We start from the raw sequence: 13,228 nt of genomic DNA, 5'->3' as shown, positions 1-13,228 counted from the left end.
CTAAAATATTTTTTTAAGACCCACAGGGATGGAGTTTTCACAGTTTTCCCATGGAATCCCTATCATTATTTTAATGCCTGTACTGTTAGAAAACTTTTCCCCTAATATGAAAAAATTAAACTTCACTTACTGCAACTTCATAGATGTGGAAAGCAGGTCATTCTCTCTCTCTTTGCAGTTTTATGTCCTTCTAGTCAGTAATTTTCTCATTAGCGTCCTTATTAAGCTAAACATCTAGAGTTATGACCATTCCTTGTCTTCTGTACACTCTCCAAAATAATGTACATCTTCCTTCAGAACTGGAAACAAAACTCCTGCAGACACTTTACTGATGCTGAATGCAGCAAAAAGATTACTTCATGTGTTTTGGAATAATCTCTTACATCTGTTATCCCTGATTTCTTCTGACAAAAAGGTGTCTGGTCATCTTTTTTGTTTATCTGAAGAGGAAAACCTGATTATTTTTTTTTTTGGTGGGGGGAGGGGTTAAACTAGCTAAAAGATTCTTCTGTATTCATAGCAAACTTTTATTTAACTGAAGTTTGGTATAAAATCAAGCTCGACCACCACGAGGTCAAGCGTCACTAGTGCATTGGAAGTCATCTGGTTTAGAAATCTCAGTATCAGGCAGCTGGGGCTGGATCGAACAGTGTTTGGCTGCCGTCTGCTGAGAATGCAGCTCTAGTTTCACTGGTCACATGCTAAAGAAACAGGTAGCAGTTATTTGTATCTGTGAGCCTCCATACATACACGGATATGTTCACAGTTTATATATACATGTATCTTATGCAGGCTATAATTAAACATAATAATCAAAGCTTGGCAACAAAGCTGGTAAAGGGTCTGGAGCACAAGTCTTACCAGGAGTGGCTGAGGGAACTGGGGTTGTTTAGCCTGGAGAAGAGGCTGAGGGGAGACCTGATCACCCTCTACAACTGCCTGACAGGAGGCTGTAACAAGGCGGGTGTTGGTCTCTTCTCCCAGGTAACAGGTGATAGGATGAGGGGAAATGGCCTCAAGTTTGCACCAGGGCAGGTTTAGATTGGACATTAGGAAAAATGTCTTCATTGAAAGGGTTGTCAAGCACTGCAATGGGCTGCCCAGGGAAGTGGTTGAGTCCCCATTCCTGGAGGTATTTAAAAGGGGTGTAGGTGTGGCAATTAGGGACATGGTTTAGTGGTGGACTTGGCAGTACCAGGTTAACAGTTGGACTTGATGATCTTAAAGGTGTTTTTCAACCTAAACTATTCTATGATTCCACAATCAACCATCAGTTTTTCTTGATGACAATTTAATTGTGTCTATTAGTTATGATTTATAGCCAGATAGTAAAGATATGAAACACCAAAGATTCAGGCATTAAAGGATTCAAGGATTTAAGGAAAAGTATCCTTGATGTATTTGGAACGTTTGGTTTGGAAAAAATAACTGAAAGTTTCAGTTCAGAAATGCGTATTTTCCTTTCAACATGAGGTAGTTTAGGAGGTTATACACACTCTACAAGTCATTGCTTGTTTCTCTGTCAGGAATAGAATTTGGAAAACCAAAATATTATGATTTAGGGTTAAGATATAAAAAATAACTAAGTAAGAAATCTAAGTGATGAGTTGCAATTTTACAGAAATCTATGAAACTGCAGAAACAAGTACAGAATAATGAATTGCATAAGTATTATGCAAATAATTACTATCATTAAGGAGTAACCAAAAACCAGGCTTATTTTCTTGCTGCCTTAGGGCTAGAATTCTAGGTATATTGCATTTAAAAAAAAAAAAAAAAGACAAAACTGAGTTTCTATAGATAGCTTTCCTCAAAAATGCTTGTTTGGCTACATATAGAGTTGCTGGATTACTTTTCTGGTTTTAGAAAATTTTAGAATTGAAACCCACAAATATTTATGTATATTTCATAACTGATTATTTCTTTGTGAAAGCTTCATCTCTACATATCACAACAGGCCTTTCTGTGAGTCCAGTATGTGTACCAGTCACTTGAAGCTTTCACTTTAGCTCGGCAGTGGTTGATTTCATAAATTCACTGGAATTATCAGTATGCATCCTTTATCATCTTAATGTAGATAACCAGTTACCCAAGACCTGAGGAAGTTTTTCCTCAAACAGATCACTTCTTGTCTCCTTTGGTGCAATCTATATTGCAATCCTACTAAGTCTAGTTTAGGATAGATTTGGAAAAGTAGTCAACTTGTCTATTTGATGGTATATCTACAATTTTTTTTTCTGGCTGATGTGTACTTTCCTTGACATGCTTAAAGCCCAGGTAAGGTTGTTCCAAATCAGGGGCAGAGTAGGGTGTTAACATCTGAGCATTATTCATTGCTTTTATGTGCCATCCATGTTCATTTCCCTTGATTCCCACTGATCACATATGGTCAGAAATAGTGGAAGGATGTATTCTGGTTGGGCTCTACTCCTAGAATCTGTAATAAGAGAAGGCTGCATCATTGTAAATGTGTTGTTTTATCAATCTTTTCTCATTGGCAAATAATTCACAGAAGATGCTATTTTTATAAAACATGTGTAATGTTGGCCTTTTCAATACACAAATAAAATCACTTTTCTTGGTGATAAACTCCTTCCTAACCCCTTTGGCTTCTGCAAAATTCAAATAAATTCTATGGTATTTTATATATTTTAATTTCTTCCAGCTTATTCCGACTAAGGCTGTGTATTTATAAAATACAAATCACATCAAATGCCACTTTTATATCTGTCTCCCTGAGGCAGTTTGTCAGTGTAGGGAGGTATGACTCTCCCTTGGACAGAAAAACAAAGAAAGAAGAAAAGAACTTCCATTGGTTGTTGTGGTATAGTATTACTGATACGTCTTCAGGTATGCAAAGCAAGACAAGACAAAACAGCTCTTACAAAATATCACTTGTCTTTTTATTACTGCAAATTATATACAATATGTGGTTAATGGTAGGAGAGAGAGAGCAGCCTATTGTTACTTTAACTTACATTCTTGTTCTAAGGCACTGTACGAAAACCTAATATCATCTGGATATCATAGCAGTCCTTACCATATAATTACATGGGACCAACATTATTTGATCAAAGTAAAAGAAAAAGCTCTTACTTTATTTATAATCCATCTGCCACAAACCGTTATCATTTACTTAGACCCTAAGTTACAGTTTCCATTTTAATAGTTCTATTAATGTTTGAGTGGTTTCTATGAAGATTATTCAATAAACGTTGTCCAGAAAAAGCTAGATACTTTTAATGCATAATCCTCTGGAATGTTTATTAAACAATAACATTGATCCTTCTGACAGTTTTATTTCTGAGAATGTTATAACATTATTATGCATCCCACCAGTAATTCTGCATTACTAAAAACTCCTGTGCAATGTAATGAGCCTTACTGAAAGCAGATGCTGCCGAATTAATGGCAGGGACACCAATACACTACAGAAAGTCACATAGTGGAAGGGGTGGGATGGGGAGAAAAGAATGCAGAAAATAATTCCGTTTCACTTTTGTAACAAAAAGTCACTGAAATAAGAAGAAACAGTAATATAAGGATTTGAAAATCCAAATGTAAAAAGTAGATTCACCTGAAAAGAATATTTTATTATTCATTATGTATTTACTGTTTAATGCAGAGTCTCTGGACAAATGGAATTTAACTTAATTATAGGATGAAAGGGTTCTAAAAAATTACTTAAACCCTTAAATGTTCTTGAATCTACTTCTGTGAATAGGTTTCTGCTTGTCACATTTTCTGTGAGGCCACCCTGCAAGTATCCTTTTATCACCTGTTAAAAAGATGCTATTCCTCTTAACTAACCACAAAGAAAGCTCAGTCTAAGGTTCACTACACTTCATACAAAGCCTCCAAAGAAGGGAACGCTTCAGATAAAACTCAGAGCTTGGCCATAATGAACCTGGTAAATGTTGGTTTCCTGCAATAAAAACAATAAGTGAAATCTTGGCCTATTGAAGTCAATGGGAATTTTGCCATTGATTTTAGCAGTGCCATCATTGCAACCAATAAATCTACCAAGCAAGCTAAAAGAAGTGGGTGAAGGAAGGAAGGGGAATTAATGTAACAGAAGCTATACGTTATTTCAGTCCTTGTTCTACCCTCCTTTGCCTGAGTGAATAGCTCTTGATACTCCTGAGATGTGCTCACGGAAACTATTGTGGCAGTGTACTGAACACCAAATATTTACAGAAGCATTTAATGAGTAATTCTGAAACAGGAAAATTAGCTTTGTTGTTATAATGAGTCAGTCTCAGATTCAACCAGAGGTTGTTTTAGGGGTGAGTAACCAAGGGCAGTTGCCCCAGACTGGATACCGTGGGGAGTGTGTTAGACTACAATAATTAAAAGTACAAGTTATGCAATATGCCTCAACCTATGCCTGTGCTCTTGCTAGCCAAAACCTGCTGTAGGTCCAGACAGATGCAGTTAGATTTTTCAAACACAATCTTTTCTGCAACATGAGTAAAAATAACAGGCAAAAAATTTAGTTAGAAATACAACTTTTTGTCTTTTTATATTTATATCCCTATCTGTGTTGCTTTTTACTGATGTGTGAAAATATCTCATTTCTGATGTATAACAAGCATAGCCACCATATTTTTGCATGGGTTTTCCCAGACATCCATTGCACACTACGTGGCCCATGTTCAGCAAGGTACTTTCAGAAAGCTTCAGAATAACAAATCAAGCAGCCACACCAAAGACATGCCATCATCCTATCTGGAAACAAAAATATGGGATGTGAGGAAATATATGTGTTGGTACCCCATCATGGGCTGTACCCTGTGTTTCTTTAGGAGGTGAAAGCTGTGGGAGAAATTCGAACTCCTTGTTCAGGTGTTCCAGGGTCTGGAGCAGAATATTGAGAAACAGAACCATTCATTTTGTGGGGCTCCTTCACAGGGATTATTTGCAACCAAGGGATAGTTTGGGGAAAAAAAAATTGCTGGTTAGAAAACAACAAGAAGCAAAGGGTGACTAAAAATACATTATCTGATGTGAAGGAGATATACAGGCAAAATACTTCTGAACATAAAAGCATGGTGTAGAAATGTGATGGATCTGTAAAATCACCCTTGAACTAGCTTAATATCAGTAACATTTATCTCATGGTAATAAACTAAACCAGAGTAAACTTGCCCTGGGAGTGGAAAATGGTGACATCCACTGCAGATATTGTTTTGCAATACAGTTTTCCTTGGCTGTTAAATCTAATTTTAATACTTATCAGAGTACTCAACAATAATTTTTCCCCACGACTTAAAACACTCTGCAGGTTTCCAGCCCAGAGTGGTTACCTGGCAATTCAAGAAAATGGTTTTGTTGTCTGAAACTGTAGGACATCCACTGTGGTTTTGATCATCATGAATATTAAGTGTTTCTCCAAACTGGGGTAAACACACAAACAAACCACCAACTGTCTTGTGCAGAAAATACTGTACATCGTGGCAGTGTTCTTTCTCTGTAAAAATGTTTTTAAAACTAGTAGGAGATGCACATAAATGATCACATTTGTAATAAATCTTTTGTGACCTCAGCTGATGTGGCTCATCAGAACATCTAACAGTAGTTACCCCTAAGCACAGGAATGCTTATAGATAAGATGAAAGTAGCCCTTCTTATTAATCACACTGTGTATCTGACTCCTGTTCCTTTCTTCAGTCTTTAAATCAACTCCATCTGGTTCTCACTATTTAGTTTTGCAGCTTACCTTTCACCATGAAACATGCTTACTGCTGCAGAAGCAGGTCCAATGTGATTAAAGTTATTAGGTAAAACAGTGGTTGCTTAAGTCTGGAATCAGCTAACCATAAAAAAACATGAACAGCCACAGAATGAAACTGAGGACCAAATCTTCACTGGGTGTAAATTGGCTGGAGTCCAGCGGATTTCAGTGAAAGGTATTCTGGGCCACCTTTCTTTATATTAATACCTTATGGAGCACATCAAGCAAGATGCCAGAACAATACCTGTACAAGTAAGAAACAATCTCATCGTATTGAAGACTAGTCCTGGGTTTATGATCTGTTGTGTCAGGGTGAGGACCTAGGTAGCTAGAAGGGAATGACCCTGACTGTGTTAACTAAAACAAACCGAAACAAAAAGTGACCCTCTCTTTGGGGTGCCCAGTTTATTTAGAGGGTCCTAATTCAGATTCTGTTCAACAGACTGCAAATGCAAGCCAAACAATATCAAGACAACAAAAGCAAAGGAGCAAAACAACTTTCTATGTTTTTTGGTCACTTCCTTTTTTATTGCCATGACAGTGTCCATTCCATTACAATTTTTTGGTTACAGCTAAACTAAGCTGCATTCATTACTGAGCTTGCAAAACTTTGTGAGGATTTAACCCAGTAAAAAATCATATTGCTGAATGACTGCGAGATAGGAACAATCCAGGGGAGGTAAGTTATAGTGGGATCTCTTCCAGGTAGGACTCGCATGTAAGTTACAATGTACAAGTAGGACCTGGCATTTCCCTGTGGTGAGCTTTGTTCTTTTAGGAGTTCATTTTGGAGCTGCAATGACATTTCTGCCACAAATGCTTACTGCAACTTTGACACAGATGCAGGCATCCAGTTCATGCCAGCAGACTGTGATACTCGGAAAAACATTGGGACTCTGTCACTGGAAGGGGTTACCCAGACAGTCAGGTCCCTACCCCAACTGTCACAGTGTCAGATGAGACTTGGGCTCCCCCTGAAAATGTTGAAATTTCTCGTTTTCTCAAGAATGCCAGCTATTCACCTTTATGTCACCAGAATGCCTAAACAGGTAAAAATATCACAGCTACAACCTTTTCTCTTTTACAGCTTGAGAACTACATTGTGGAAAACATGAAATCGGAGATGGTGCAGCTGCAGCAGAATGCTGTTCAGAACCACACCGCCACCATGCTCGAGATAGGGACCAGCCTCCTCAGTCAAACAGCAGAGCAGACGAGAAAACTCACGGATGTTGAAACCCAGGTATGTTCCCAGAGCGGTTTTCTAAAAGCTGTTAATTGCACAGAACTGTTCCCATCCTTTTTCTTTTCTAATTCATCACCACACAAAACATTTCAACCCAGGGCTCCAAGAAACATGCACGCTCTGTTTCTTGGTACCAACAGCAGTGATGACTGATCCTTGTTACATGTCTGTCTTTTGATTTCTTTTAGTAAGTCTATTTAGCTCTGTGTGTATAAGGCAGGCAGGGCTGCCCAGGAAACTAAATCAGCATTTGACTTCAAATAAACAGCCCAGCTACCCGCTGTGAACGATGCAAGTGTCAAGCTAAATAACGAGTTTCAGGCTAAAACAGTCTTTGATCTTCATTGTTGTTTGCTTCTTTACTATTACAAGAAAGTTTGTTTATTTTTTGGAAGATGTTTCCAGCTTTTTGAAAAGTAGTGTATGTCTGCAGCTTTTAAACTGTGAAGAAAGAGTGACAAGCATCAGCTTCTTTATGAAACACTGTATTTGTTATTACTGTAAATTCTACAACATCACACGAATTTAAAGAGCCATCTCCATACGATTCCCAGCACTAAAATCACTGATGTGATTGAAGTGACAAGAGTATCACTGCCATAACACAGAGTACAATTTCATACTGGGCTTATTGCAAAGATATGTATTACCTTTTGCCTTTTGAATTCTTTTATCAATTTAAGATGCATATTTGTTTTCCTTATTTTTGCTGACTTCCTCTTGATCTTCATAGCATGTGGTATATTACCAGCTGCACTGCATTCGCTGTTCATTTAGAACAGGAAAATTAAAGTATTGTGTTTATTTAGTTTGTTCTAGTAGCATCCGTACGTCTTGAAAGATCATATTTTCTGTTCTAGTGTCCATTACATAATCACATTACAGTACACTGAGAAACAACAGTAATTATGAAAGACAGATAGACTCTTACACAAGTTCCCTGGATCTTTATTTGTACATCTTCGTTAATAGATCAACATTCACTTCTAAATGCTGTGATCTCAGATGACCACAGTTTCTAAAACATAGCATATTGACTTACAAAAATGTTGGGGAAAATCTTGAATTCAGTATGAACAGAACATCTAAATGGAAACATAAGAGGTGAATACCTATGGATTGTAGTACCATATGTTCAGTAGAGAAAAAGGAGGTGTAGGAACTCTTCTTGTATCCCAAAAGACCTACATAGGTGTAAGCTTTGAGTACTCATTCACATTTTCCTCCTTTAGGCAGGTAAGGGACAAAATGTGCATTGCCTCTGTCTCACCCTTCCTTTGAGGAACCACTTCAAGGTAGAGGTATCACTGGCAACTGCATGAAGGAGTGGATGACTTCGTCTTTCTACACCTATTTCTGAAGAATTTAAGGGATGCTTAAAATTTCAGTGGGAGTGGCTCTTCCTTGTTGCAGTACTTGCTCTGACTTTCAGCTCAGTGATGGCATTTCCCCCCCAGCCCCCTTTCAGCAGTATGAGAAAGTCCCTGGCTTTGCCACCTGTCAGAAAAGAGTGGTGTAGGTGGCTCAAGAAAGTGAAAAGAGACTGCTTTTGGCAGTGGGGGAGGTAGCCAGCTGCATGGCAGAGAGGTGAAGGTCTGTAGCATACAAGGAGAAGAAAGGCAGGCCAGGATCTCATCCCTGTAATAAGAAGTACTCAGAGTAAGGAAGAGTCTGAAGGACTGAAGATAGAGCCTTGACCTCCTTAAAATCTTGCTGACCCCTCCCAATCTGTGATCCATCCAAAATCCCACTGATTCCCTTTAGGCTTTCTTCTCTACCTGAAGTTCTACTGACATTTTGTAGGCTGTCCATAGACGTATCCTATTTGGAAATCTCTTCCCTGTCTTCTCGCCCCTTGCCAGCCTTCATAATACACCTTCAGTTTCTCCCTGGTCCCCCTGAAACTGTGGTGATACCTCCTGGCACTTCCAAATACATCCATCTTGAACAACATAACAGCTGCATACCGATCATTTCCAATTTGTTCAACCTCTGTACCCTTAAAAAAGGACAATTCAAGTTGCTCTGTGAGTAATAATTTCAAACAAAAATAAGGCACTGGACTGAGTTTGAAAGCCATTGTTTTTGCAATAAATTGCTATCAGGCATGCATGAGAAAACACTACCATATAATCCTATGGTGATGCTGATAAATACTCTTCCAAGAAGGGTCTGATAGGTTCCATTAAGGAAGCATAATGTTCAGTTCCAGAAGTGGTTGCATCTCAGCTGCTGTGGGCACACTTATCTACACACAGTATACCAACAAAATCAGCTAACGTTAATTAATTATTCCTTTCATTCTTGAAATAATTCTGTTATTTCCACTTTTGACCTAGTTTTTGTTAGAATCTATCCTCTTTCATCTCGTTAAAAGGCTTCTTTTGGTCTCATGTACTTAGTAAAACTTGTGCTATTGATACAGATCACCACTAAAGTGAAAGACAATTGCATTAAAGCAATGTTTAGGATCAAAACCTTCATAAAAATCTGTGCAAGAGTACAAGTAGTGATAACATAAGCAGACACCAGAGTTCTGCCAATGCTGCAAAAGAGAGAACTCAGGGGAAAGCTAAAGTAGGAGCTCTACTTACAAAACAGCAGATGCAACACTGGCTTCAGGCCAAATATTCTTGCACTCTTCTGGTTTAAGCATGCTTTGTAGGAATGCATGTTTGAGGCATTCCTCTTGTTCTTTCCACTGAAATAAAGCTCATTTGGCAGTCACCTTTCCTTTTTCTGCTGGCCTAGTATTATTCTACAGTAAACAGGGTGCCAGAGTATCAGCTGGTATGTATCAGTGTAGCTTGATTGAGTTCATTTGCACCAGCTGAGCAGCTGAATTTAAAAAAGGTTTTAGAAACAATTTTTGATGAATCATCAAATCAGAATGAAATGGTTGCATTAAGTTTCTATAACAGCATAACCAGGACAATATAAACATTAATGTTTTTAATTTATCCTTAAGGTGCTAAATCAAACATCCAGACTTGAAATTCAGCTACTGGAAAATTCACTGTCAACATACAAGCTAGAAAAACAGCTGCTACAACAGACGCATGAAATCCTGAAAATTCATGAGAAAAACAGGTAGGAATGGGTAACTGGTCTCTTATACTGTTTCTCTGTTCATCACAAAGTAATCTGTGAATAATTTGTTTTAAGCAACAGACGAAATGGAAGAAGCAAACATGGTAAGTGTAAAGTAAAGGTAATATTTATTAAATAGCTAAGAGAGCCAGCGTGTGAACTTACACTGTGTTATCTCCTGTATGATAAGTGAAAGTTGATTTTTACCACTTTTCATGTGCAATGTAAGTTTACATCCCAGTTTGCTTCATGATAACTTAGTCATATCTCCACAGTTCCTGCTACTGAAAAGCACAGGGATAACTTGTATGAGCACTTTCAAGTAGAAAAATATTAATAATAAATGATGAGATTATCCACTACCTTAAAGTGCATAAGAAACAGAAAATCTTCAGTAGTTCATCTTTCTAATCTTAATGGATACAAAGGTCTAACATGTAGAAGGATCTCTCTCCCTTTGGACTCAATTGTATATAGCATACTTGGAGCCACGATCCATTAAAATTGTAAGTGAATGATAAACATTTGGGGTTTATGTTGAAGTTGAAGGAAAAAAAATGTTTAGCAGCACATAACATTTTAAGCAGTGAGGGAGAGTCAAGAATGTTCCAGTGTTGTCCCTTTCTGCGCTACACAGAAGCACTGCTCTGAGACAGTGACCTGAAGCCACTGGGTTTAGCAATCCAGCATCTCAGAGAGCCCATGTGGTGGATTGGCCTTGTCCGGCTGCCAGACACCCCCCCAGCCACTCCCTCGCTCCCCCTCTCAACAGGACAGAGGGAGAAAATATGATGAAAAAGCTTGTGGTCGAGATAAAGCCAGGGGAGATCACTTATCAGTTGCTGTCATGGGCAAGACAGCCTTATTTACTGACAATTAATAACAGCATAGGATACTGAGAAATAAAAAACAAAACCAAAAAGACCTTTCCACTCTACCTCCCCTTCTTCTGAGGCTCAGTTTCACTCCTGACTTTTCTACCTCCTACCCCAAGCAGTGCAGGGGGACGACATGGTTCTTTCCCATGGGCTGCGGTCCTTCAGGATAAGATTGCTCCAACATGGGCTCTCCACAGGCTGCAGTTTCCTTCTGGACATCTCCACCTCCTCCACTGTGGGGTCCTCCATGAGAAATACCTACTCCACCATCGTCTTTCTCACAGGCTGCAGGGGAATCTCTGCTCCAGTGCCTCCTCCCCTCCTTCTTCTCTGACCTTGGTGTCTGTGGCATTGTTTCTCTCACTTTTTTTCCTCACACTGTCATGTAATGTTTTTACCCTTTCTTAAATATATTTTCCCTGAGGCACCACCATCTTGGCTGAGGGGCTCAGCTGTGCCCTGAGGTGGGTCTGCCGGAGCTGGCTGGAACCAGCTGGAACTGGCTGTGTCCAGCGCGGGGCAGCTCTGGCCTCTCCTCACAGAGGCCACCACTGCAGCCTCCAAGCTGCCCAGAGCTGGACACCTGCACTCAATACAGTGGGTGAAGCCATTCTCCTTCTTGGCTGCCCTTCTAGAGACCTGAGGCTCGTATCGGCCAGATTTAAGCAGGGAGGACAGAGAGTGCTTTCACTCTGCAGCTTCATCTCGGCTCCCTTCTGGAAAGAACAACTGTGAGGTAGGTCTGACTAGGTCCAAGGTTTTTATGTCCTGTATCTACATTTGACATTGAAATAAGGCAAACAGCTTTAAAAGTGAGGTAGTTACTGAAGCATCCTGTACAAGCTTTAGTGGACTGTTTAAACTGAGATCAATTTGCCAAAAAAGACACTGTGACTCTGGTGCTGCTGGACAGGGATCAGCAACTGAGGCAGAAAGACCTTGCCCAGGGTTATATGCAAGGAAGACTAACACCACAACAGGCAAAGAGCTACTGGGAAAAGAAGGCAAAAGAAGAAAGATAATGACGAAAAATAGAAAAAATGACTACAAAGCAATGCGCTTGCTAAATATGTCTAGTTGCAAAGCTGGTCAAATAATATATTATTGCTATTGTTTATGAAAACAAATTTAATATATTTAATCTAACAACTGTTTATAACCAGTAATTTCAACAAAGGTTGTTCTAGAGAAGTTGGATTTAGTTGAAAAGTTGAACTTCACAGATTTCCCTTGACCATTTGGGAATATGAATAAATTAGTGTGGGATTAACTTTGACTTCAGCCATCTCAAAATTAAGTAATACATCTAAACCATGTATGTGGGCTCTCCCTGCAGTCCAGAGAGTAGGCATGCACAGGAGGAAGTTAATTTCAAATATTTTACAAACCTATTTCAATTTGCAATTAACTCAAGCATTAGTTAAGTATATAAATACTTGCATTTTTATCTGCTGCAATCTGTTGAACAATAAAATTTTATTGGCTGCTCAAGAGACTGAGTCTTGCGTAGTCAATAGCCTGAATTTATTTATTTATCTTAGCAATGTGTCAGGGTGTAAAGCCTTCATGTCAGTAAACAAATAAGTTTTTCTTAAGTTCACCTTTGACTTGGCTGACATTATGATGAAATGATCTGCGACATGACAAAATGGTCTGCCTTGGTTTTTTTGGAAGAAAAGGAGGGGAATGTTAAAAAGTACATTTTATATCTAATTGTTTTTCTTAGAACTATAGTTTTGTGTGGATAAATGAAAAAGGATATGAAGTTTCATCTTGTAATGAAGCAAGCGCCTTACATATACTGTCCAGGTTCTGTTACTTTCTCCTTGGTGTATTGGGTTTCTGTGGCAAGGTCTTGGTAGTGGGGGGGCTACAGGGGTGGCTTCTGTGAGAAGCTGCTAGAAGTTTTCCCTGTGTCTGCTGCTGGCCAAGGCCAAGCCAATCAGTGACAGTGGAAGCACCTCTGTGATAGAATATTTAAGAAGGAAAAAAAACGTCTGCGTCTCAGTAGCCGGAGAGAGAAGAGAAGTGAGAGGATGCAAGAGAAAACAGCCCTGCAGGCACCAAGGTCAGTGAAGAAGGAGGGGCAGGAGGTGTTCCAGGCGCCGGAGCAGAGATTCCCCTGCAGCCCGTGGTGAAGACCATGGTGGGGCAGGCTGTCCCCCTGCAGTCCATGGTGGTCCACGGTGGAGCAGATATCCACCTGTAGCCCGTGGGGGACCCCACGCCAGAGTGGGTGGATGCCCGAAGGGAGGAGGCTGTGACCCTGTGGGAAGCCTG

General features: G+C 39.4%; 1 protein-coding gene across 1 annotated transcript in view; it reads left to right on the top strand.

The window, feature by feature from the left end:
- The window catches only part of ANGPT1 (angiopoietin 1), a 174,220-nt gene that overhangs the window by 69,019 nt on the left and 91,973 nt on the right, over window positions 1–13,228 (top strand). Inside the window, exons 2-3 of the mRNA XM_009638391.2 lie at window positions 6,822–6,977; window positions 9,949–10,070. Coding sequence (XP_009636686.1) covers window positions 6,822–6,977; window positions 9,949–10,070 — 278 coding nt within the window. The remainder of the gene's footprint in view (window positions 1–6,821; window positions 6,978–9,948; window positions 10,071–13,228) is intronic.

This window comes from Egretta garzetta, unplaced genomic scaffold, assembly GCF_000687185.1.
Source record: "Egretta garzetta isolate BGI_Z169 unplaced genomic scaffold, ASM68718v1 scaffold154, whole genome shotgun sequence".
Taxonomy (NCBI): Eukaryota; Metazoa; Chordata; class Aves; order Pelecaniformes; family Ardeidae; genus Egretta; species Egretta garzetta.
Note: the sequence above shows the minus strand (reverse complement) of the source record. Positions and strands in the feature narration are given on the sequence as shown.